General features: G+C 39.9%; 1 protein-coding gene across 1 annotated transcript in view; it reads left to right on the forward strand.

Moving 5' to 3' along the window:
• Positions 1 to 24,141, forward strand: part of gucy1a2 (guanylate cyclase 1, soluble, alpha 2) — a gene marked incomplete at both ends in the record, with an annotated part of 39,822 nt that extends 15,681 nt beyond the window's left edge. The window contains 5 exons of the mRNA XM_080508422.1: positions 9,447 to 9,659; positions 11,107 to 11,379; positions 14,328 to 14,471; positions 22,996 to 23,150; positions 23,922 to 24,141. Coding sequence (XP_080364548.1) covers positions 9,447 to 9,659; positions 11,107 to 11,379; positions 14,328 to 14,471; positions 22,996 to 23,150; positions 23,922 to 24,141 — 1,005 coding nt within the window. The remainder of the gene's footprint in view (positions 1 to 9,446; positions 9,660 to 11,106; positions 11,380 to 14,327; positions 14,472 to 22,995; positions 23,151 to 23,921) is intronic.
• Positions 24,142 to 27,870: the final 3,729 nt, after the last annotated feature.

Raw genomic sequence — 27,870 nt, forward strand, 5'->3', positions numbered from 1 at the left:
AATAGAAGTGAAATGTGATGGTTGACCCGATATGGATTTGCTACTTTAAAAAGAGGAAAAATTAGTCATGAAACCGGAAAATAACTTTCTGCCATCTTGGAGAAATTCACACGCTTTTTCACTTCAACTTCAGCTTCAGCCACACTGACAGCCATGTGTGAATTACTGTAAAATGGATGGCCACTGCTCTACGGAACATTACTCCTCATGGTATCTCTTTCATCTGTTTGTTATCGGGAAGATTCATTATGGAGAATTAAAAGCAAGGGCTGCCAAGAATACCTCATTATGAGATGCTGAAGTGTTTGAAGTTTCTCTTCATTAAGTCAGGATGGAAGGACCGTGATCCCAGCAGTCAGACAGCATGAATAGTGTATGAGTTATAACTTTGACGGCACTGATCACTTTTCTAAAAGTAAGTTGGGAAATACATGTCATTTTTTCACATTTCCTTCACATTTAACGATGATCTCAACCGCTTGAAAAATATTTGTGTTCTGGTATTGACTTCATATTTATTGTCATTTATCCATCAGGAAAAGCAATAGACACTCTGGAATGTTCAGACAGGCAAGAGGCCTTAATTGCTTTTTTCAGATTTTTGATATAAATCATTCTCCCACTACAGTCTTTTTTTTTTTTCTTTACGAGTGCATCTGAATATGCAGCTAGACTCGTGGAGTGTCTCAATTAGGGAGATTCCCAGCATGTCATTGCAGTTTGAGTGGGTTTCAAGTTGTGTCACTGATGTTGATGATATGGATCACACGTCAGTTATCTCTGGGCTCAAGTGTTGTATCCTGCCAAATATGATGCATTAATCAACTTTTCATTCTTGCAGCATGGTGAACGCACGCACGCACGCACGCACGCACGCACGCACGCACGCACGCACGCACGCACGCGTAGTTGATGAAGTAAGTCAGACTCTTGACAGGCCTATTGCTGGGCGCTGTTGAGGATGCAGTCGGATACACGTTCTCAAGTCGCTCTAAGTTGTGATAGTCTGAGCAGCAGACTGCCAGGAGACTTGTTCCCCTTCCTCAGCGTCCGTCCACAATCCACAATGAGATGATGGAGGATAGTGGTGACTGACATGTTCATGCTCACTTTCCTGTAGTTTACGTTGTCCCTATTTGATGGTGAAAAGTTTCTTCATTACTGATTGAAACTACAACGTGTGTGTGTACGTGCATGCATGTGAGCAAGATAAGAGAGGCTGACTCATTGACTCTGTGCTGCTCGTTGATGGTTCATGCAAATGAGTCTGTTGACATGCCAAAGTCTGCTCACCAAAAAAAAAAAAAACAATCTCCTGCTGTCCCTCCTCCTGCTATCATCTCCATCACTCTTCCTCTGTCATTCCTCTTTTCCATTTTTCAAGTCCAGTGCCCCGCTTTCTCCCCGCATCTCCATATGGTCTCCCTCCCTCTCCCTCCTCACTGCCACTATGCCTTCTGCTTTTATTTCCTTCTCTACCTCCTTCAGCTGGGTTTTCTCCTCCTGGGTTTTCTCAGATCCCTGTTGCAATGGCAACCTAATCTTTACAACAATCATATCTTCAACATGGCTGTGTTCTACTGGCCTTGTTATTATAAGAAACACTGCATAAATTCAAAATGCATACATATGCAAACAGAGTGTCTACCTTTGAATAAGGCAGGACAAAGGCAGGTCTCAATTGGAAATCAAGAAGCTAATAATAGCACTCAGGTTTGATCGGAATACTAATTTTCCGAACTGTAATTTAATAAAGGAAAATGCCTTTGGATTCCGACAGAATCTAATAACCGTCAAGGCATTAGAATTAATTCTACTTGCTCACGTGGCCTTGTGATAAACGCTTCGTAAAAGCCATGCCGTATTGTTGCTTGCTGATGTTGCTCTTCTCATTTGGAAAGGTTGATTTAGAGGCTTCATAGTTGTGAAGTGAATTTGATGACATTAACATCATAGCACTGGAGGACATTCATGCTCCTGTGAATTTTGTTACATATTTGAAAAATATCAAATCGACAAATGTTGGGACCTATTTCTTCAGACTTTTTCTGAGCTGTTGGCACTGTGAAGTGATGCAGTAGACATACTTAGGCAGATTTTCCACAAATCTGCTTTACTCGTATAATTAGCAATGCTAAATCCTGTGTTTCAAAACAAAAGGAATTGATTGCAACTTTGTAACATAAGTAATTGACTGCATTTTTAACAGATGCACAGTTCTACATTATGGTATTTGACATCTATTCATGCAATACATTTAAATGTATATTTATACCTTTCCTGAGGTAGAGAATGTGACTTTACTTACTTTAGCCACCACTTAAAGTAGGATTTGAATATACAATATAAATCAAAAGTAACATATCTGGTTTCAATGTATCTTCTAAGAAAGCAATATATGTATTATTAGTTAATTATTTACAATTATATGAAAACTGGGCATAAATCATATTTATAAAATGTTTATTGGCCTATTTGTGATACTTCAGTGCTATTTTGGTCTTGAAGTATTGCTTTTCTGAGATACATTTACCTCAAGTCCTTTCATTCCCAACCTGTTGCAACTGACAGGATTTGGCATGCACACTTCTTCTACCAAAAACTCTCAGGAACTTTATGATTTTCAGAAAATTCAGATATTACCAGGAAACAGAGAAACAGGCCCCTTTATATAAGTCATTGCTGTGGGCCATAGAACCACTGCAGTGCAGCCATCGAATCATAGGCAAATTATAGACAGAAGCACTTCCACACCACATTTTTTGACTAATTATAGAAACAATATTAGATAAATCTAGTAAATCTAACGGCAAGACAGGTAATACATATTTTCTTCAGTCAGGGATCTTGTACAAAGCTGCAGTAGACAAACAACAACATATATTTTTTCTCTATTCCACATAGAGAAAAAATTGGATCACCACTACTTGTTTTTCTTGATGCTATCGCCATTCTTTTCCTTTAGTCTGTATTTTTCTCCCCTTTCATTTTTCCCAGATTATCCTTAATGCAACCATTTCTCTCAGTTGTTATCTCAGGTTTTGCTCCCGTTTGGTTTTGCCTCTTCCTCTCTTCTCTCTCTGGACTCAACCCTCATATCTCTCCTGATTTCTTCTCAAACCATTGAGCTGCTTTTTGCCTTCCTTCCTCACAGTTCACTCACCTCTGCGTTTCCCCGCGCCGTGATGGCAGAGATGCAGGCAGAAGAGAGTGCTGAGTTAAACAGAGATGCACAACTAGGCCAACGCGACCGCCTCCAGGGATGTGTGTGTGTGTGTGTGTGTGTGTGTGTGCGTGCGTGTGCGTGCGTGCGTGCGTGCGTGCGTGCGTGTGTGTTACGAGCGGGACAGAAAATGGGAGTGACAGAAAACCAGAGACGGACGCTGAGAATAAGGTGGTGAGGCAGTGTGGTATAATTATACCTGCACCATACATGGGTGATTGGGGGCAAGAAAAGCGACAAAAACAGGTGCGGTAAAGAAAATTTAGTCTGTTGTGTAACACTAAACTCCTGAAACAGAAACAGAAAATGAAAACACCAGAAAACATCTGTGAATGTTTCCAGCTGTTGTCCTGCAGTCCTAATACAAGGTTGCGGCACCATTAGATTCAACCTGATGTTGTTAGTGACTGGAAGTCCGTTCTCTTCATACTGTCATATCCAACATTACACTGTGTACATGAAACTGTACTGTAACTGTACTTTGAAGGTTTTTTTTTTTTTTTTAATTGAAGCTTTCTGTTACCCTTTCATCTCTGATGATGGTGATTCTGCTGCATGTGAGATTTAGAAAATATATTTTTATAGTAAACGTGAGTTTGGGTGAAGTCATGGTACTGGATCATTTGGTGTGCTTTATATCAACATGACCACTTTCTATAGATTTGAAAGTTGTGGTCCCAAATTAGACGTGTCTCGGATGTTTTTCAATACGACCGCTGTCTGAACTGTAAGGGTTGCACGTATGCGACTTTCAAGTCATTGACGTGAGACTGACGTCACAAATCTGCGTCGGGGGAAGCAGCACCACCAGGAAACATTGGAAACAATGCAAGGTTTTGTCACAGTGAATCTCCATCCATATTTACTTCTGTAAACCTTGCGGCGTCATGTCTTCATCTGCGCATGCGGGTCACTTTGAGGTCAGATAACATTCACACTGCAGTCTGATGGAGAAATCGGAATTGAGCTCCAAGACCTGCAGTGAGAACGTCTACTTTCAACTTTGTTCAACATATGATGCTTACTGTTAGATTATGGTGAATATTGTCTACGTGTGTGTGTGTGCGTGTGTGTGTGTGTGTGTGTGCGTGCGTGTGTGTGTGTGTGTGTGTGTAGAGCTCACTTCCAACACTGAATGAATTCTACATTGGAGAGAAGGAACAGAGAAGTGGTGTTTCTTGGCTCCACATTATCGGATGTAATTATCACCACAATAGCAGTAATTGAATTTTCTTGCTTATCGACCAATAATACGGCCAGCATTGGTCTATCGTTCAACCTTGATTAAAAGTACACATCCTGTAAATGTCGCTGTCAGATTTCAAAACGTGTCCCATTTATTTCACCATCACGAGGACACACTGGTGCAAAGCAAATGAGAGACTTCAATTCTCCACCAATTCTCAAAGTAATCAGTTTCTCCATGCAGCAGAGAAGTACAACATTACCCCCACTACTGAGAATTACTGTTGCAACAACACATCGTCAATAGGGTGACAATTTATAGAAAGTCACATTATTGTGTTTAAGTAGTGTTTTGGTGGTATTTGAACCATTATTCATGTTTTAAAATATTTTTTCCAACCACCTTCAAGTACAATTTTAGTCATGTAATCGACTTGGCTACTTTTAAATACATAATTCTACTATGTATACTTTTTATTGCTAGTAGCTTTAATTAGTTAACATAAAAAAAATGTCTACATTTGTGTACCACTGTGTAATTTTTATACAGGGTTTAATTTGTTTGAGAAATGTGATTTAAAGGTTTCACAGTAGGGGATTTAATGGAATACTGCAATTGAATGTCGTTTAAAAAAAAGTTGAATAGTTTGAATAGTTTCAAAAAATGAGTTTGTGCTTTCACTTCAGTATGTTTATTTAAGCAATGTAGCAGAAGTTGTACTTGAGTGCACATTTTGAGTACTTATTCCATCTCTGGTGACATGATCCCAGTCCTACCAGACTTTACAGAAGCAGTGTGTTTCAAGTTCCCAACACTTGATTTGACTCTACTGGAGTCTTTTTCTTTGTTCTGAATTATATGGGCATCTAGGCTGTTTGCCTGGGTTACATCAGTTTCCTTTCAAACTCTAAACATATGTATGTGACCCTAAATAGCCCACAGATGTAAATGTGTTTGTTTGTTCTGTGATGGACAAAAGAGCTGTCCGGGGTGTACACTGGCTCCGCCCATTGTTCACTGGGATTGGCTCCAGTGTCCCACGACCTTCAACCAAATAAAGCAGTGTAGAAGATAAATTGATTTTAAGATCATGGAATTAACTGAGAAAATATTTTGCTCTTTCAGGGTCCCCCCCCCCTCCATTAACCAACATGGTTGAAACAGGTGAAAGAAGAGTGTATTTGTACAAGCAGCATTAGTGTTGCTTGGTATTATTCACCATGTATTTGGCCTTCCTGATTTTACAGTGTCCATGGAAATGTTCATCAGTATGTCAGGCATGTAAGCACTCCCATTCGACCAGACACAACCTCAGAAAACAGTAGCTCATGCAGACATCTGCTCACACTAGCAGCTGTTGTGTTTACATTTTTTTTTTGTCTACCTGCCTAGAGTTCATGTGCAAGTAGGTCTGCTCACCTCGGCTTCTTCTGCAACTCAGATATCACATCCTGAATGCGGAATGCATTATTTGTGCAGCTGTTGCATAAATGAGAATTTGCAGTTGTGCAGAATGGCCATGTCTCATAACGTACAGAATAGAGTCTCTTAATGAGCTGTTAACGGGATCACAACGAGGGATGGGTGTGTCTTTTATGTCAGACCCTGTGGAGTGTCGGCTGCATATGTGCTTATATATATTTGTATGCATGTTTATATATATTGTTGAGAAACAGACATTGAACGCAGTATGTGCCTCTCCCTGTTGGATGTGTGTAGGGAAACACTGTGTGTGTGTGTGTGTGTGTGTGTGTGTGTGTGTGTGTGTGTGTGTGTGTGTGTGTGTGTGTGTGTGTGTGTGTGTGTGTGTGTGTGTGTGTGTGTGTGTGTGTGTGTGTGTGTGTGTGTGTGTGTGTGTGTGTGTAGACTGTATGTATTATGCAGACCTAGGAGAGCCTTGTGCTATAAATAAAACAGGGCTGCAGTGTGCTTACTGGCGGAATAATCTATCTGACACTATGGAGAAAGGGAGAGAGGAAGAAGGAATTGAAGAGACAGAGAGAAAGTATGGAGAGAGAGAGAGAGAGAGAGAGAGAGAGAGAGAGAGAGAGAGAGAGAGAGAGAGAGAGAGAGAGAGAGAGACAAGCAGGAGTTAAAGACATGTGAAGGTGCAGTTGGACAGAAATGAGGAAACGGGCACACGGACTGGTGGGATGAGGGAAATCCAAAGTGGCGTATCCACAGGGCCCCCAGCAGAGCTGGTTAGCACCGTGACACAACTAAGAGCCTCGTTCAAAAGGGCAGTAACATCTCAAAACATGTACGAGGAATCTGCTGCCCATGTTGTACCCTCACATTGTGTCATGGCCGTCTGCTCGCTTTTTATTCCTCATACACATTTAGTAAATCCTGCACATGCAAGAAAATCACACAGGAACTGATATATTTTACTGATGTACCGATCCACATTTTTTGACTTCCGATCCCGATGCCTGAATTTGAATATCTTGCTGTTTGATTTTATATTATTATCGTTATTGTTGATTATATATGAGGCTGTAATAAACCTTTCTCTACAGGAAAGTATGAAATGTATGAATGTATGCATCTATTCTCTCAAAAGGCAACTTGAGGTTAGTAGAAGGTCAGAAAAGGAAACAGTACAAACTAGTTTTGTTCCGCTTGGACAATGTGGGGGTCTGCGTAACGTCATCATCTCATAATAAACTGGTTATATCTTTAAAACCTCAGAATCATTTCATTAAAGCCTGGGGAAATTATTTAGCAATGCAGCACAAATGATTGGGACTATTTTCAGGGAGTTTTGCGTGGAGTAGGACGCAGCTTCACGGAGGTGTGAATCACCTGCTACAGCACGGAGGAGCTGCTGTTCATTGTTTAGATACCGCAGTCAGTGCTGTTCTCCTCGGCGAGCTGGCGTTTTAAAACGGTGACGTCTGGCTGCAGAGTGGCGCCTTGCTGCACAACGGCTTTGCAAACATCCATGTTGCTGTGATGCTTTGCAGTGTTTTTTGCGTAAAATACATCTGAACAGCGGACATGTCATGAAAAGTCGGGTAGGACAGTGCTACCACACTAGCCTGCTTGCTGGCTGCAAACTGTGAAATTGATTTCCTGACTCATTGCTCCATGTCTCATTGAGACCCACCTCCGTTAAGGAAATCCATTCCACATTTTGCAGCCAGCGAGTGGAGCAGCCGGCAGGGAGACACTTGTGGAGTCAATTCAGCAACAGTAAAACACAGATGAAGCTTCATGGATCGGAAATCTCCGCCGGTTGGATCAGAAATTTCAGATCCACAAATTACATTGTATTGGAACCCGATACTGATACTTTCATTTATTTATTTATTTATTTATTTATTTATTTATTTATTTATTTATTTATTTATTTATTTATTTATTTATTTATTTATTTATTTATTTATTTATTTATTTATTTATTTATTTATTTATTTATTTATTTATTTATTATTTATTCATTCATTCATTCATTTATTTATTTATTTATTTGAAAGGCACCGTGTATAATTTAAACAAATCTTGCCATTTGATGCATCGTACCAGATACAGCCGGAAGTTCATTAGCATCTGCAGTCCTGTGGCCAGTAAAAGACAACCCATACATACATAACAAAGACATTCACAGGGCAATGTTTAACTCAGAGAGATGCATACCAAGACATGAAACAACACAAAGAAATAAAATTACCTCAACAACCAGACAAGGCAACATTAAAAATACCAAAATAAGGCCAATACTGGACCAAGAGAAACACCAGTTTTAAAGCCCTTGATGGTAGAACATGTTTTTATAGTGTTGAGAAGCTTGTTCCACTGTGTAGTGGCCTTCACTGCATATACTGGATCAGATCGGCTCCATCCCTAATATATTTAGCCTTTTTTTGGTTTTATTCTTTATCATTACAACCTGTCATGAAAATCAAAAATATGCTCAAAATATTGGAAAATTTCATGAGATCTGATGGTTTTTTTTTTACTATTGTTCTTCAAATTCTCTTCTGTTTAGATGTTATGACCATAGACATAGCTGATGAGATACTGTACAGATGCGTGTGTATATTTAGCATATTTAGCCTTGTGCCTGTATGCGTTAGCCTCCAAACATGCTCCAATGTCCACATTATTATAGATAATGAAACTTCAGTTAAAGCTTTGTTGTTTGAGGTCAGGCAGCCTGAGTCAACCTGGTGACATTTTGACAGTGACAGACAGGACTGTCTCCTTACTATCTAGGTCAACAGTTTATCCCAGTGTGTTGACAGACTCTTCTCACATAGGTCAGCTTGCATCGCAGATTAGAGTAACTGTAATCTGTTGATGCTGTATTCATAATCTCTTTTGTTGTGTGTTGTGATGGATGTATGGAGTGTGTGTTGATGCAGGTGTGTCCGGCCTATAGATGATAGAGATGATTGCAAACACTGGTGAACTTACGCTTTTGTAGTTTTTGGTGGAAAACAAATTGCATGCAGAGACCAGGATAGATGTTATGAATGAATGCATGTCTCTCGTGTAAGTGTTCACTGAAGCAATGACCTGGAGATGTTTCTGGACAGTTGAAATTATTCAGCGTTTCAGACATCAGGATGTAACAATTGGAATCACGAGTCTAGATTTACAGTGACTTTCAGACAGAAAAGTAATTTGTAATAGTAGTTAGAATAGCATAGAGTGGCACCAATAAATCACTTCTTTTATTTAATTAATAATGTTGTGGAAATAGTAAAAAGTGGCTGTTGGCTTACTTAACATGAACTACAATGTACTGGGAGTCGTTGTCAGATTTAAATATCTAAAAAATCTCTGGATTTCATCCTGGCTTTTGGGGCACCCTTGAGGGGACACCACAGGTGTTGGGAAGGTCAAAGCTTTATCTGCACTAAAGTTGTCTAAATGTTTCTACATTGTAGAGTCCTGCCCTTTAAAACAGCCAATATAGTTTTCGTTTTTGAAGGTTGGAGCTTTTGTATGATTTGTATGAAATGAAAAACAAACAGAACTATGCTAAATACTCTTTTTTTTGGTTTTTCATTGGATTGTGTTTCCTTCCAGGTGATGGAGTTGAAAGGGCAGATGCTCCATGTGCCAGAGTCCTGCTCCCTGATGTTTCTGGGCTCCCCGCGTGTTGACAAGCTGGAGGAGCTGATGGGCAGAGGTCTCCATCTGTCAGATATTCCGATCCATGACGCCACCCGGGATGTTATTTTGGTGGGAGAACAGGCCAAAGCTCAGGACGGCCTGAAGAAGAGAATGGACAAACTCAAGGTAAAACGATTGCTTCTATTACAAACCTTCTATTACAACCGAAGTAGGGTAACCTCAGCTTATTGGGAACAATTATCGTTATGATAAATAGACTCACTATAAAAGTATAATACCAATATAATATAACATTCCAATTTCTCCTGTCCTATTTGACAAACATGAATGCATTTACTTTGAATTTACATATCCCTGAACCCGGACAGCTCCAGACACGTCATGATGTACGGTGAATGCATTTGATTGGCAACAAATGCAAAAAAAGATGGAAAACGCACTTATAAAAGGGTATTCATAGTTCCTTTATTTGTAAAATATAAATTGTGGGGAATTAAGCAGCTTTTCACAAGTTGATTGGTTCACAGGTTTGAATTCCACTGTATAGGGAGGAGTGAATTTTGTTTATGTTTATGAAATAGCCCATGACCTTTTTTTTTTTTTTTTTTTTTTTTTTACAAATGTTCTATACTTGTTCCTTGAATTGACTACATTTGCAAGTTCCTATACGTTTACTAGCTATTTTCTCCAAAATCCACATAGGGTAGATTGATGGTAATGTTAAGTACGTCGGCCAGTTTCCAATTAAAATAACTCCAAAATACTGGATTACTGAGTTTATCTCTTGGCAAAATTGATCTAAAGCATGCACGTTGAATATAATCAGGCAGACACAATCATATTGAAGTTGATGTGCTCTACCGTAATTTGGTAGTGAGAGTTACATTGTTGTGGCCCTCGCATTGATCACATTTTCCCATACCTGCTATAAAAACAGTCAGCAACATGTCAGCCAGGTCTCTTCATCCCTTTAGACACCAGTCTTCCTCACCAATGGCATTGAGCGAAAAATACACAATCTTGAAACGTGAATGAGTGAATAATCACAAGCAACAGCTCAGTATGTTTACCAGTTAGTTTGTCTTAGCATTTCTCAATACACATGTAACAACACTGAAACATGCACTGTGAATCTATTCGTTAAGCTATACAGACGAGCGACATCTCTGTGTTGATTGTATAAATTCATACTGACTGGAAGAATGTGGCTCCTGGGATCTGCTCCTATAATTTGCTCTCAAAGTACCCTTGAGCAAGTCACTGAGTCTTAACCCAATCCGGTGCATCTGCTCATTGCATCACTGCCTCACTGCAACCACTCCCCCAGGCCACTGCTATAAATAGCCAGATCTCAGTCAATTTCCCTGCGTGAATAATGGTATAGCGCTGCATCACATAGACTTGGCATTAGTTGGCTTTACTCACAGACACAAATAAGTATGAGCAGATACACAAAATCAAGAGATAAACTGCGTCCAAACACAGTTACACGTACGGCAGTGGTTTTAATTTGGTGCAGTACTCCCACGTCGGGGCATTGCTGTCATCAGCGCCTTCATTAAAGCAACGCATGCAGAACAAAACTCCTTAATCTCCCTCTGTCTTCTCCCAGGCCACATTAGAGCGGACTCATCAGGCTCTGGAGGAGGAGAAGAGGAGAACCGTGGATCTTCTCTATTCCATATTTCCGGGTGACGTGGCCCAGAAACTTTGGCAGGGTCAGCACGTGCCCGCTCGTAAATTCGATGATGTCACCATGCTGTTCTCGGACATCGTGGGTTTCACTGCCGTGTGTGCCCAGTGCACGCCCATGCAGGTCATTTCCATGCTGAATGAACTCTACACGCGCTTCGACTATCAGTGCGGCATCCTGGATGTTTATAAGGTCAGTAAATGGTCAGTCTCTTGAATTGTAGTTCGGGGGTGTTCAAACTCTCCGGCTTATGAAAAACACAGCATCCATGCCACACGCGCTTCATCTCACACCGAGCAGTAATTTCTGTTTAAAACTCCTGATGTGTTTTTCACATTAAAAGGTATTAATGTTTTCAGCTGATCTGTAAATAATAAGGAACATGGCTCTTCTCGTGCTATTCCCATGCTTTTGATTTGAAACATCTGGTAAGTCTTATACATAATCTGCAACTGTCATAACTGTTACACTGAAGCCTATTTTATAATTTTAATGAATCTCTCTGTCTCTGTCTTTCACTTCCAATTAAGTTCTGTTCTAAAAATCAATGTTTTAATAAGACAGTGAAAATCTGTACTATCCGTCTGTGGACTTCTCACATATAAAGAGGGGGGGGAATAAGAATGGAAAAAGAAATCACCTTGATACTCACATATTTCCTGATGGCGCACCTCTTAAATCAATCTGGGATGTACCCAGACCAGATGCTGATACTAAATTTTCAAATCTAACAACATAGAAATGGACACACACAAAGAAAATCGTGAAAATGTATTGAGAAAGAGCCATTAATAGTGAAATAGAAGCAGAAGGCCTCTCCTCTGGGTAATGTCTTCATCTATTTGTTCACTGCCTTCGTTGGCGTCATTCTTGGAATTTAGCCGGCCAAAACTTTCTGGGGCGTCACCCTGCGTATGTGTGCTCGATGTGTGTGTGTGTGTGTGTGTGTGTGTGTGTGTGTGTGTGTGTGTGTGTGTGTGTGTGTGTGTGTGTGTGCGTGTGTGTGTGTGTGTGTGTGTGTGTGTGTGTGTGTGTGTGTGTGTGTGTGTGTGTGTATGCGTGTACTTTCTCAGTGGGTGTACATGTGTTGTGGAAAAAGTAACTGATTAATGGCCAGTCTGTGAGAGCTTAACGAAGATGTGTCAATATTGTCCATCTGACAGAGCGTATCTTTGGGCTGAGTTACAGTTTCCTCTGCCATCCCTCTCTCTCGTGTTAAGAGATCAGTTATCCACCCCCTCCCCCCCCTTCTACATTCTCTATCATTTCCACTGCCATCATCTTTCCTCTCCACTCCATTACCTTTGTCAGTGTGACAACACCATATACTCGCCCGTTATCCATAAAAAAAGAGGGCTTTTCCTGTGTTATCGCACAGAAATGACACACTTCACATAGTTAGAGATATGGAGGAGGTGATATATAGAGATTGTCTGCATGAAAGAGGGCCTTCATGTCGAGTCGGGGAAGAGTTTGTGTCTATGAGGAATAGAAGGATGAACAGGGGATTGAATCACCTATATGTCGGCATTGTCATGGTTACTGCTGGAATGATTTAGCCGTTGGCAGCAGGCTGTAGTGAGAGAGAACAGTTTGTCTCCCAAGTCTTGCCTCTTTTTCCTCCCTTTTCATACTAACTGTGTCAGCTGCCATGACACCGAGCTCGCTCCTTCATCTGGAGCTGTGATGTGAACGAGGCAACCCGGTTGCTGTATTTACACATGCTAATTCTCAAACAAGACTTGCTACTACTGCTCACTAAAAAAAGATTAAATATTTTGTTTTTATGATATAAATCTTTGTTTTATCTCCGATGCAGCTGTTGTAACAGGATGAAAATATGCTTCTATTTTTCCCCCGCACTGTCATTACAATCAGAACACTTGAGAATAAATCCTCTCATAGTGCTACAGCCAATCAATGAGGATTGAAAGAGCTTAATAAAAAAGAAAAGAAAACAGAGCAGAAGTTAACGAAAACTGTGCAGCATTGCACCATGCAGAGAGGCATTTCTAATTCTGACAAACTAAGAATACATTTGTACAGCCCTTTTAGAAACACATTTTATTTAAACAAATCGTCCAGGACAGCATGACATGCCACACATACACTATCAGTGCAATTTCAGCATTTGACATGTGCATATTTCAAAAGACTGATGAATTTGAAGGAATTGTACTTTCTTAAACTGTGCATTCTTGCCTCCTACCTGGTAACAGGCCATATGTTAGAAATAGAAATGCCAAGACATCAAAGGGGAAAAAAAGACCAAGGAAGTCATCAAACTGCAATGGAAGTGTAGATGCACATGTGATCCCAAAAATAGAAAAAAAAAAAAAAAAAAGCTAATATGTAGAGCATACAGAAGAGATAACCACAACTAATTGCTGAATGTGCAAAGTTGATTCGTACCGATTCCGACCTGAATAAATAGACTATGAGCAAACTCCTGCTTCAGAATTGATGTGACATCATTGGTGGTGTATATCACATGAATGCTCTGTGCTACTAATCATTTCATTATACATGCATGTGTGTAATAAACTCAAAATAACATTTTTATGCAACATCTAAAGCGAAAGTGTCACGTATTGTCATCGATTCAGAGATTCCTACTTAAGCTATACTGAAGCACTCTTTAACTATCCTTAACTGGAATAGTTTGTTTGGAGGAGATAACAGAAAACCAGGAAATCGTCCAGTATGGTTAAATGCTAAAATGATAAATACATGTTACTTATAAGGCACATTATAAGGTTCAACGATCACAGTCGGTCTTCATGATAAAGACAGGACAAGATGGGGGGACTGAACCCCGGTATGAAACCAACATATCGTGGAGCTTTGGGTTGTGTGTCTAAACATGTTGAGGATTTGTTCATGCATATGTTTTGTTGCATCTGGGTCAGAAGCATTGCTCCACACTGATCCTCTCACCACCTCTTACGCTGAGTTATGTCAGTCTAAAGAGAGAGAAACAGACACATGCTGTAGTTCTTAGATTGCACGAGTAATGATAGAGGGATTTTACGAGTCAGAAACGACTTGGTTTTGAATAATGAGTATATACTCAGAGCAACACTTCAGTTTAAAGTGGCCTCGTTTCAAGTCCTGCCCCTCTTCTTTCATTCTTTGCACAGATCGAGACAATAGGCGATGCCTACTGTGTGGCAGGAGGGCTTCATAAGAAGGTGGACAGTCACGCAAAGCCAATTGCACACATGGCTCTGAAGATGATGGAACTTTCTGAGGAAGTGCTGACCCCCGACGAGAAACCCATAAAGGTGAGCTGACACTCACACTTTTTTTTCCCGCTGTGCATGCTTGTGAGGGTTCAATGTAGAAACAACCAAAAGATAAACTCTTTAATGTTTTTTATGGGCACATTGCATGTGCATTTTCTGCTGTGGGCACCATCTATGGGAAGTTTGCATGGTGAAAAAAAATTGAAGAAAATAACAACACAAAACTGAGATTCAGAAGCAATGAGTTAGGCGTGCTACCCATAGTAATTCAGCACTAACAGCTTGGTTGGAAATGTGGGAACTAACCGCCAACAGGCTACCACTCTGGGTCACTTAGCAAGCCTCCAACTGCTGCCTGGAGGCCCATTACTCCTTATGGACGGGTTCAATTCAGTAGGTACGTGTGACCGATAAAGAATTCGATCGTCTATCAATACTCTGCAGGCCATAAAAACATACACGCAGATGACCGTAAACAACATTCCGGAATTGTAATTATTTATTGGTTATTAACCAATCGAACCTTCTACTTCTCCAGTAAGAGACCAAACTGTATGTGGCCCATGAACTATAATGACAAACCTGCATAAAGGTGTAGGAGTGTGTTTGTGTGTATAATTACTTGCTGCATACTCGTGTCTATTCATGTCCCAGCCAGTTTATAGCTGAAGCTTTGCATTGCTGCCATCCATGTTCTCAACAGAGAATGGGATCAATTATTCATCTGATTAATTCCCATTTCTCAGCTATTTAAAAAATTTCAGCACTCTAAAAAAAAAAAGTGTACTGCACAATATCAGCTTTTAGAGCATTTTTTAATTGGGAGTGTGGCTTCATAACTAATGATAGTGTTAAGGGTTCTATACATTTGTGTTAGATTACCTTTTTGCATTTATGCTTGTGGGATAATTTGTTGTAACTACTACGTATGTCCTGTCAATAGAAGTATTGTTTTTAGCAATGTAGCAGACAGCATTTATATCTGAAATCTAACAGTCTTATACATGCATGTGTTGTTTTAGATTATCAAGTAGTCAAATTTTAAAACTGGTTGTCGTGAAACTTACTAACATGATCTTTTGTGTATTTTTTGTTACACATTGTCCTCTAATAGTGATTGATTGGGTTGTTTGTTTGTTAGTTTTGTGCGACTAACACTGCAATTTTCCTAAATCAGTCAATCAGTCAGCTGCTGAGCTCAGTTACACAGCCTAACACATGTTATGTTATCTGTGGTTCATTCATACGCGACAGTTCAAACAGCGATCATGCTCAATAAAGGCAATGCTCTTATCTGTTAGGTTCACATGCAACTTGGTGAGCTTAGGATAAACATCTCTAGATGCTTCAAATGTAAAATGAACTTGTGCAAAATGCAGGAGACTGACGGCTTGAAGCTCGAAACAACGTAGAGTTCACAGAATCAAACAAGGACAAAGTGTCCAGGAGATCGGGTACAGACAAAACAAACAAGGACAAAGTGTCATAAACCAGACGTTCATTAATGAGATGAGGGGAAAGTCTGGGATGAAGCGCCCCGTCGAAGCTGAGTAGACTGAGATGAGCCGGTTACAAACAAACACACAGCAAACTACACAAACACACAGAGAGGAGGAGAGCGAGACAAGACGCAGGTGTGCACAATCAGGAAGAGACCAGCTGGTAATCAGCAGAGACACGAGAGGAATGAGCAGACTTATCAGTAAACAATGCACGATCCAGCCACAACAACGAACCAGAGCCTGAACCTGACAGACAAGATTAAAACCAAACAAGACTCAACACAACTGGACCGGGGTCCAGGATTTTAACAATACAATGGCAGGACATGACAAACCCAAGACAGATGGCTGTGGTTCAGAAGGTAGGGCAGGTGGTCTTCTAATCGCAGGTTCATGGTTTGATCCCCGTCTCGCCCCGTGGAGGTGTTGGAATGTCTGTGGGCAAGACGCTGAACCCAAAGTTTCTCTCTCTCTCGAGTGTAATGTTGGTGATGTGAGCTTGACTGTCTAAATAAAGAGCCATTTACCATCTACATTAACATAAACATGGCCGACAGACCCAATACACGTACACATTGTAAATTAAACTAAATCAGAGACACATAGGACTGTTCAAACCCTGGCTACGTAACCTAGGTAACCCTGAGAAACATATTTAAGTGTTTTGATGGACTGTCTCTCCTCCGTGGGTTTATCTTACCAATTGTTTAGCGACAGCCTTTTTTCCTGCAGTACACTACTGCTCCACTGATGCTCATAAGGAGATGGTACCACCATGCATTCCAAGACTACTTTTCTGGAGATAACAGGAAGGTTGTAAATAATCTAGAAAAGTTGGAACACCTGAAGGAATCTGAAGGACCAACTTTCCATCCCTGATCAACCTCCATTGTTGCAGAACAGCTTTAGGTTGTTAGTTCATTTCTCACTCCCCAACCAAGGCCTTTTTGTAAAATTCTGAAACTTACATGGGCTGCTGTGTCTCGGTTGGTAGAGTGGGGTGGTCCCACAATAGGATGGTTGCAGGTTCCATTCCTTATCTGTCCATGTGCCGAAGTGTCCTTGAGCAAGACACCGAACTCCCGATGGTTGGACTGAGCACCTTGCATGGCAGCCGCCTCCACTGTTGTGTGAATGTGATTAACAATGAACAATGTTTTGGGGATGGGTCAAGAGGTGGATAAAAGCGATATAGAAGTGAAAACCATTGAAATTATTTTTCATTTTTGAGAAATGAGATATATTTCTATGGGCCAGTTGCATGAATTAACAATGGGACTACAACGGGTGTGCGCGCGCGCGTGTGTGTGTGTGTGTGTGTGTGTGTGTGTGTGTGTGTGTGTGTGTGTGTGTGTGTGTGTGTGTGTGTGTGTGTCTGTGTGTGTGTGTGTGTGTGTGTGTGTTCACAGTGGAAGATGATTATAAGCACCAGCGTGCCATGTGGATATGTGTGTGGGGTATTTCTTTCTATCTTTGTAACATATGCGTCAGAATGTGTCTGTGTGTTTGTCAGGGCTCGATTGTCAAAGCTTTGTTCGTCTCACCTCTTTCTTCCCTCCACTTTATCATCTTCCTTTCCTAATTCTGTCCTCTTTTTTTCTAACTTTTTTTTTTTTCAACTTGTGTATTTGCATGACACAGGATACGATGGTGCACCTCTATTTTTGGCATATCCCCCTTGCTCAATCTCCCGGGTGCAGCTTCACTCAAATGGGGGCAGAGAAACAGGTTTTCTTTATTGTTATCCCCATTTTTTTGGTCATATCAGGGTGTGATTTGCCACTTTGTGGGGGTCTAGCCACTTCTGGTTGATCATCTCCTCTTCTGGTGATTTATTTTTGTAGCGGGAGGGGTAAAAGTTGTCTCCCTCTTACTGTTCTGCTGTGGTTAAAGCTACTTTATCTGCAGATCAGACAAAACAAATCAAATGAGTGACATTTAAAATCCAAGTCACATAAGCTCACGAGGGGCACATATTGTATAAGTTGATGCAAGATTCCTGAGGAACTTCACGTTAAAATAATTTGTTGTTTGCACCTCTTAAGATCCATAGGCAATAGACAGTGTTACCAGCGGTATGCCAGTTGGAGTTCGCTATACCTTATTTTGTCATTTATATCAATCTCACTACATTTAATAATATGAGCTATAACCTACACTTATTCCAATTTTTTTATAAACACCTTCCTAAACTAATGTCCTAAATATGTTTTTGTTGTTGACCAAAGTAAAAAAATGATGTTTTGTCTCATATCATGGCTGCTGTCAAGACTGTAATTTAAACCACTTTATTTATATTGAATCACACAACCATGTTATTCTGGAAAAACAAAGTTTGATGTGTTCATTTTGATGCAAACAGTAAAATCAAATTGTCCACCCTCTTTTGAATACTGATTGTATTGTTGGATTCCTCTTACAATCCACTCGTACTACTTATATGTAATGTTGCAGTGTTGTATTCTGATCTTAAACACAAGTGTAATATTGCTTTCTTTTTTTTTTTTTTATTCATTTATTAATTTAACATGTTAGTAATGTGACATTTAAAGTAGTTCTATTGCAAGAAGAAAAAGCTGTGAAAACACACTTTGAGCACTAAATAAGTAATGACAGAGCTGTCCCCTTTTTCACTACATTAAACGGGAGCTGTTGTGAACACTGACCCACCTTCGAAAGGTTATCCTGTACTCTTGCTCAAATTCGTCGTCAACTTGAAACCGCATGTTTTGTGCTCCTGGAGGTGTGGTTAAGATTACTGCATGACAGAATGACATTTGAATGATGCATGAATCCCAAGAGGAAAGCTGTTCGGCAGGGAAAAGATGAGTGTATTAAGCACGGGGAAGAATGAAAGACTCACTCGAGAGGCATCGGCTTTTAATTCAAATCGGTCGGATAGAAAAGAAGACGGGATATGATTTATGTATGTCTCTCCTTGGTTTGGTCCCTGTGAAGGTCACTGCCAGGATGCCTTAGCCTTACAGACAAGGCTGCACACAAAAATAGGATCATGCCTCTCACAATGAGTTACTGTAAGTATCTGCAAGTGTGTCATTTTTGTGCTGCCTTTAATTTTGCTCTTTCCAATAGAAATGGATGTTGCACATTGAAAAAGAACCCCAACCAATTAATAGCCTTTGACAGCCACATTTTATGCCACTTGACAAACTATATTGACTTTTTTAAAAACAAAGCTACATTTTCAGGACAATTTCTATCCATTATAATATACCTATAGATCTTTGGATTGATCTTGAAATAATGTTTTGAAATATATCAAAACATTAATGTCTTCTGCAGATCTTTTCTGATTGGTCAGGCAGTATACAAGTTAAAAGTGTTAAATAGACCTTTAATAAAACTTCAACCTGAAAGCAACTTGAACTTGAAGTGTCCAACTCCAAAGGGTTAATTGTATCGCTTTCCATTAAATAAAATGTGTCCAGACAGAACTTGTACTTTGGCTTGTATTTAAGAAGTTTTATCACTTCAGTTTAAAAATGTTAAAATACTTTTAGCTTTATTTTTACCCTTTTGTAATGGAAAAGAGTAAAGGTGTCTCCAGAGCCAATGGTTGCACACCCCTCGATTTGACTCTTTAATCATTTTTGTCTGTGTTTTATTGTGAAAGAACTGAATAAATGCCAAATGTTAAAGTGTTAAACAGAACGCTGGCTTATGAGAGGCTTACTGGAGGTTCCTAGGTCTTCTAGATGTAGAAAGGAAGGCAGAGCTTTCAGCTATCAGGCTTCTGTCATGTGAACTAGCTCCCAGTTTCAGTTTAGGAGGCTGATCTATTTTTTTAAGACTTTTCTATTTAATAAAGCTTATAGTTAGGGCAGGTTCAGTAGACCATGAACCATTATCTAGTGACGCTACTATAGGTGTAGACTGCTGGGAGACCAGACTGTGTTTGGCACTTTAGGAAAAATAAAAAATATTATTGAATATATGAGAAAACCAAAAGGTTCATTTTGAGACATGACTATCAGCCTTCATTTTTATCGCTTGTGGGTGGCTCTCACAAGTTTAACTCGAAAAAAAGTGGATGTGACAGAGAGGAAGGTGTGTGTGTGTGTGTGTGTGTGTGTGTGTGTGTGTGTGTGTGTGTGTGTGTGTGTGTGTGTGTGTGTGTGTGTGTGTGTGTGTGTGTGTGTGTGTGTGTGTGTGTGTGTGTGAGGAGGTTAAGACAGAGCTGCTGACTAACAGACAGGACACTGTTCTGCGTGTCGCTGTGCTCCTCACATTGTTCATTTGTCTCAAAATAGAAAGGCCTTGCCAAGCATTTTTGGCTCGCTCTCTTGCTCTTTTCCTCTCTCTCTCTGTCTCTCTCTCTCTCCCTCTCTCCTATTTGCTCCCTTATATTCTTCCCTACTTCCCGAGTTGTATTGTTTTTTTGTTTTTTTTATACATTTGTCATTCTCTCATCTCTGATTCGTCTCTTCCACAAACGCTGCCATAAAGAGGAGTTATCCAGAGATTCAACACTTCACCGCTCACTGAGTGCACTCATCTGCAGCCAGTGTTGCACTGTTATGCAAACCAGCAGCGAGCTGTGAGAAAGAATTGACTGATAATGGTTCATGACACAGAGAGTTGGACCAAATGAACCTGGAGACACAAAGAAATATACGGAGGAGACTGAGATGTCTGGAAAGAAATATGCAGAAACAAAGTTTCGGAAAGTTCGTCTGAGTAGCTTCTATAACATCAGTCCTATGGTGTTATCTTTTTTTGTTTTTTTGGGGGGGTGGGGGGGGGGGGTGCACTCGTGTGGGTGTTTTGAGTACATGAGCAGGTGTGGGGGATGGAGTGCTCACTGAATATGAATTGCAGCTAACCTTCAGCGGCATTCTCACCAGTGAAGGTTAGCTGCACACATACAGTAAAAGAGGCTAATACAATGGCTGCGCCCAAACCAAGAGGCGAGTTAGGAGATGAACTGCATGTACAGCATGCAGTGGTAAACATTCTCTGATTTACAGAGGTATTTATGATTCTTTGTCGAGAAGCTACATCTTCTTCCAACATGTTAGACCAGCATCACTCGTTTGTTCCATATTGAAACCTCTAAACTCGCACCTGACTCATGACTCTATTATATTGATCACAAGTCTGTTGTGTATTTAAAAAAAAAAAAGTAAATATTTCAATATATGACTTTTCAATCACACATTTTTTTCTCAAAGAAGAACGAAGCAGTTTTACAAAGTAGAACCCAGGGTCACCACCATCCGAAGTATCCGTCCTCTGGTTTCTTCCAAAAAAGCACACTGGCTGTACCTTATAAACTAGAGAGTGTGTGTTAAAGAAAGAGCATCCGCTCTGTAACAAACTCCCTCCTCTCTCTGGCTCAGTCCATCTTCATCTTTCTTTTCCAGCTTGGTCAGAGGCTCGAATGTGATTGGTTGCCGGTGCCGCTGCGCCATTTGGTCTTTGGCTCACTGAATGCCATGTGCTCTGGATGCTGCTGACTCATAGCTAAAAGGATGGGAAGAGCATTTGAGTGTTTCTGTGTCTGTATTTTGAGACTCAGAAATAAAGAGGAGAGTGGGCGTTGGATGTAGAAATGTTTGTGTGTGTTTGTGTTTGCATTTTTATGTGCGTAGTTGTGTGTTGTGTTCGTCTATTGTAGAGACGGAGAAGTTCAGGGTCATCCATACACAGCTTCGCTATAAAAATAGGTCACTTTGCTGCACCTAGCAGCCCTTTCTCCCTCAATTTCTATCTCTTCTGCTGCTGTCAAAGTTTCGATCTAATTTTAGATTCATTTTGCCTCCCTCTCTCTCTCTCTCTCTCTCTCTCTCTCTCTCTCTCTCTCTCTCTCTCTCTTGCTCTCGCTCTCTCTGAACACTCTGTCTTGCTTCTCTTCTTGCCTGTTGTTACCATGACAACCTTCCAGTGTGCTGGAATGCACAAAGTAGCAGTGGTTACCATGGTGATGGGATGCTCAAATCCACTTACTGTGTTTGCGTGTGTGAGTGTTACTGTCTGTTAGGGCCCAGGAACTTGGTACACATGACTTTTCTAATGTCCAACCAACATCCAAGAGTCAAAATGCGGGACCCCCACACCAGTTTACAAATATCTGCAAGTCAATATCAAGGTTTAGGGCTTGGATTTGAAATGTGTGAAAAGGTGTGAGCATGAATTCCCTGGTTAGAGCATATTGACTCATACATTATAAACATAGCACCGTACTGCAGCCGTATGTTATGAACATGAGATGGGATCAATTATCCTTTGGATTCATCCTCCTCGCACTGAAGGTTATTTAAGAAAACAGTCGCTCTATTGGTGCCAAATATCAGACGAGATCTTAAGAACTGTGCTGACACGCAGTGGTGCTATTTTCTTTATTGGGACCAATGCACAAATCCACAACTGTACTATTTATTGTTAAAAGGAATTTATAAAGTATTTATACGACACATGAATAATTGCCTTCAGTTCAGCCGGTATTATTTAATTTATGAATATTCAATGCAGTTATATTTCACTTTGTCATTTTAAAAGCCAAGATGGCCTCATTCCAGGCACAAACGATAAAAATCTGCTCAAACAGCTGACAGACCTCAGACGCAAACAAGAAAATAGCTTTTAAATGTATTTTTTTATTTGCTTTTTTTTTTCTTTATCCCAGAGTTCAATTCAAGTTTTTCAAATCACTTGCTCACCTCCAGGCTTGAGAATGACATTTGATGAAATAATGTACTACTTTAGGCAGCAACACACACAATTGAAGTGTGTGTGAGTTCAAGTGGAGAGCTGCTGTCTCTCTGTGTCAACTGTTAGCTTTAACATTAGCCCCCAATAGCCTGTATCTACAGAATGCCTGACATATTTGTGGCTCAAACACTGAAATGACACCATCATTTCACTTCCAACAGACTGATGAAACTTTAACTGAACTTAATGAATGACTCAGTTGTCAAACTGATCCACACAGTGCATGACAGACGAGAATACTGCTTCCAGGACAATAACCACGCATAATTTTCTATAATCCTGCTCAAATATGTTTATTGTGAAACCGTCTTCCTCCTTCTCCCTCTCAGCTCCGGATAGGTATCCACACAGGTTCGGTGCTGGCTGGAGTTGTCGGGGTCAAGATGCCACGTTACTGCCTGTTCGGGAACAATGTGACTCTGGCCAGCAAGTTTGAATCGGGGAGCCATCCGAGGTGCATCAACGTCAGTCCCACGACTTATCAGTAAGTAACTGTATGCAGCTAACATACATGTTTTATTTGATTGTGGGTGGTGGAGTCAGAGTACAGAGATAAAAGTATTTAGATTCTTTCCTGAAGTAGTCATAGAGACACTATGTAAAAGCAAGCAGGACAATGTTGGCATTCAGCCATTATTGATGTAACGTGAGTACTCTTACATTTGAGTGTGAATTAAATTGTTACTATCAGTGGATTTGATCCTTCCATTGCAATCTAGAACTGTTGAAGGAAGTGGGCAGTTTGTAAGGAGAAGAAAGTATAAATGTTTGTGTTTAAATCAATTGTGTAAAGTAAAGTACCTGAAAAAGCATGAATAATTTATCCGATCCATAAAAGTCTGTCTATGTAAAGCCAGAAATGTCTACAAATAGGAAGAAAGAGGTTTCAGTTTAGGACTTGAGGAGGAAGATAGACCCAAAGCAGTGTAGTGGGTCTTCACTTATACAGCATACAATAAAAGCAGATTTATATCATTACTTTCAAAAGTAGTTCTTAAAAGTCCCTCATATCCTAAGAAATATTCAGTTGCACTTTGCGTATCTCTTGAAAACGGTGACTTCTGGCCGGGTCAACGCTCACTGGTCAATGATGAGCTCGCTAGTTACTTAATAGAAATGTGTCAAATCTCAACCTGAAGACCAAACCAATCTGACGATGGAACCGATTGTATATTTTGTGATGCAGTTTACCCAAGTACTTCCCTTGATGGAGTTTTTATCGCGACTTATTGATTTATTTTTTCCACACCAACAGGTTATTGAAAGACGACCGCTCCTTTTCATTCGTCCCTCGCTCACGGCTGGAGCTTCCAGAGAATTTCCCCAAAGAGATCCCCGGGACTTGTTACTTCTTGGAGGCCGGGACGTCCCACAGCCACGCCTCCCTGACCAGCTCTCGCTCCGCTCCTCCGGCCTCTATGAGGAAAGTCTCCTACAGCATCGGGACCATGTTTCTAAGAGAAACAAGTTTGTAGATGCCATTACGCAGACCAGCTTGAACAGATTAGTCAGCACGTGAGTGACTGGAACCCGTGGATCATGCAGAAAACCAATTATACACATCTTTGGATATGCAAATGCGTTGTGTAATAACCTGGATTCAGACCTGTGGGATCTTCTTTGTGAATGAAACTTTCAAAGACGCTTTCATCATACTGTAGGTGAAAAAGAACAACATGGCCTCATCTCCCCAGAGCAAAGGAGAAATGGTTCAAAAGACTGAAAAGAAGCGGCAACTGTGCTCATCTCACTCGAATCCTTCCCCAATGGTTCTCTACTGATGGACTCAATTAGCAGAGAACCCTTGATTTAAAAAAAAAAAAAAAAAAAAAAAAAGGAAGAAGGAGAAAAAACTTTTGGATCTTACTGGAGTTCTTAGCTTCGTATCTGGTATTTTGCTCTCTCTCCAGTGGCCCTCGCTCCAATGTGGTACCAGATCTTGGACAAGGAAAAGCCAGGCTTAAAGAGAGGGACCATGCAGACAACCAGTGTGGCACTCAATAGCAATGGAACTGTGCAAATAGAACAAATCCACTTTTCATTCATTAGGTGGGTCCAGAGGAATTAAGTTGAGTTATTTCTATCTTTTTTTTCTTTTCTTTTTATTAGTTGAGAGAAAGTTGATACATTTACAGTAATGTTTGCTGTGTATCATGGCCATTTGTCCAAGTAAGACCACAAATGAACAATACAGCTCTCCTTCCTTCATCACTTCATGCTTCAACATACACATGTAACACCTGCTGCTTGTTACATTTGAACCCATCAACCCGGGAACAGTTAGTCGTTCTACAGAGAGGGGTGAATAAGAACGTTTGTTTGGAAAAGTGGTCATTAAAGGACAAAAAATTAAGGAAGAAGAAGAAAAAGAAGAAAAACATGCCAAACCTAAACTGATTTTAGAGCTCTGTCTGCTTCTAACCAACCACAATCCAGCCATGTCATTGCAGGTAATATTCGTGTAGGACTGAAAATTATTCCTCGCTCAGTGCCTTTTTACCGCTCCAAACAGAACTAATACAACGTGAAATCAATTGTAATATTTGGGAAAAAAAAGACACCAATTGGAACGCTTCATCTATCTTCTACTTCGACTTGTGTTATGACATCTTTGTGACTGAACCACGTGCCAAAGGTTACGAGCCACATTTGAACCTGTGATATTGGAAGTAATGGAAGGCGCCTTATTGCCGCCAGTGTGAGACACACTGTGTCTTCTGTTGAGACGGTTCTGAGGAGCTGGAAGGACAAAGCAAGCGCTGAGTTAAAACTGTTTAAATTTCTCTTCAATTAATTTGTGTCCACATTCAATAATACGCACACAGCAAAGTACTGCTATTACAGGAGCATCTTTAAAAACAGAAATAAAAAAATAGAAGCAAAGGTAATATTATCCAAACGTCTAACAGCATAATAGCTTCTAGATACAGAGAATACTAAAATTACAGTTGTTTTAACTCAAGGCTTTAATTATCACAATTAAAATCGAAGAAATGCTTGGAGCTTTTTAATTATATGCGAATAACTGATTATTACTACTTTTCCATGATGTTTCAGTATTTTGAACTGCACCTGTATAAGTACAATATAAACTTGTACACATATTCACAGTATTCATATTTTACACCTTTCACATTTGTGTATGTAGTCCTTTTTTGATTGAGATGGATTTTCTTTCTTTTTTCGTACCAATGAAATAGAAATGTAGGTTCTGTCCCCATGCAATTTTACAAACAAAGGATAAAGATTCAGATACTGGCCAAGAAAGAGCTAGAGATTTTTAAGGGTTTCTTGCCTTACAAAGCAGCTGGACTTGTTAAAAAGTTAAGTCCACTCGACTTTTGAAGACACAAGGATATCGTGACTCTGATGGTTGAGATTCTCCACAAACATAATGGTGAGGACATTTTGTCAAAGGAAATCTGTCCTTGTGAAAGCTTGAAGTTGGATAGTCGTTTAAGTATTTAACACATTACATTATATTTTATCTGTATCCAATAGCTGGCTGGGGGAAAAAAAGTTGTATTAAAAGTAAACTACTTTACACTTTCACTTTAACAGAAGTGTCTTATTAGGATATAAAATAAGCAGAGATTTTAAAGATCACTTCCTGATTTTTAATGTGTTACTGATGGCCAGATAATGTTTTGAAAAGATACTGGTTGTTTGAATTGGAATAAGTGATGCCGTCTGTGTGTGCTTACCTTCTTGGTGTTTGAAAAAAAAAAAAAAAAAAAACTTTCTTCTGTGGTGGGGCAACAACGGTTACTGACAAAACTGTTCAGAATTTACTGTAAAAATGAAAAAAAAAATCTAAATACTGTATCAGTGGTGGGTAGGTCCTGCATAAAATTTGATTCACTGAATACATGTTGCCAAATGATAGAAGAAAATATGTAGGGGAAATGTGCCATTTTCATTCTGAGACACCAGCAGAACAGAAGAAGCCTGCTTTCTATGTCAATGTTTGGTTCATACTGATGGTTGTTGGCACCGGCGGGAAACAATGGGAATATGAGCAGGAAATTGAGAATTGAGCACTATTGAGTCTTGACTTCACTCGGCCGAGAATGCTAATAAGAATCTTGTCTGAATTAATTCAACAGAAAACACCGTAACACCAGCATAACAATGTGCCATATCCCAGAAAAAACATTGCAGACTCGTTTCTTCTAAAACATAGTTGCCAAAACACTTAAAAAAAAAAAAAGTCAGGGGTTTGCAACCTGCAGCTCTGCAGCCACATGCTCCTCTTCAGCTTTTCTGTTGTTCCTTCCACTGTCCTGACACGGCATGTAGATGTCACAGGTTGAGATCAGGTGTGACAGTTTATACGGCCATTATTGAGATACTGAAAAACTGAATACAACTGAAAAACATCCCTATACGCTATTTGCAATTGAAATCAAAATGTCTCTAAATTGCAAAAGCTTTCCTTTTTCTCACATTTGACAGACTGCTGAGTCCTGGTGTCCAACAATGTAATGTAGCCGGAATAGAACTTTTTAGATTCATTACAAGAGTTCAAATGTCACAGTGCGTATCACCAAAATATGGTCAAAACTCAAATGAAAGAACACATACAGTTAATGGGTATACTCACAAATACACAATACGCTAGCACACCAACAGCTTTACTGGACATGTTCATACTGTTGTGTAACTTGCAATGTTGCAAATTATAGATTCAATCCAGCAACAAAGCCACATCATTCTAAGTTTGGCAGCATCTTGTTTGTGTTTGACTTCTGTGTTCAATACAATAATTACAGGGAAAAAAGAAAAGATTAACTTTGTAGGGTTAATTCAGTTTAATTCAATGTAGACATTCTAATTTGCTTTTATTGTCAATGGTGTTTGGGCTTCATGTATCTTTCATACGGGGAGAGAAACTCGCAAACATTAACAAAACACACCATGTTACTAAATGTACTAAAAGAACTAAAACTATTCTCAAATATCAGTGGTCACTTCTTGTACTTTAATTTGATTAATGCAACATCAACTTCAGCTCATATAACAAAGATGTACATATACAAACTATTATAACCCGTTGAAAGGGAGGTAGACGTGGTTGTTTATTGCTAAAGGTTGCAGAGCCCCAGTCATAGTTCTTCTTCATCATCATCAACATTATCATCATCATCAATATGTTTGTCTTGAGATTGTGAGGCAGCTGCAGCTGAGGGGGGGGGGGGGGGGGG

The sequence above is a fragment of the Blennius ocellaris genome (genome assembly GCF_963422515.1).
Source record: "Blennius ocellaris genome assembly, chromosome: 2".
NCBI classification, from domain to species: Eukaryota; Metazoa; Chordata; class Actinopteri; order Blenniiformes; family Blenniidae; genus Blennius; species Blennius ocellaris.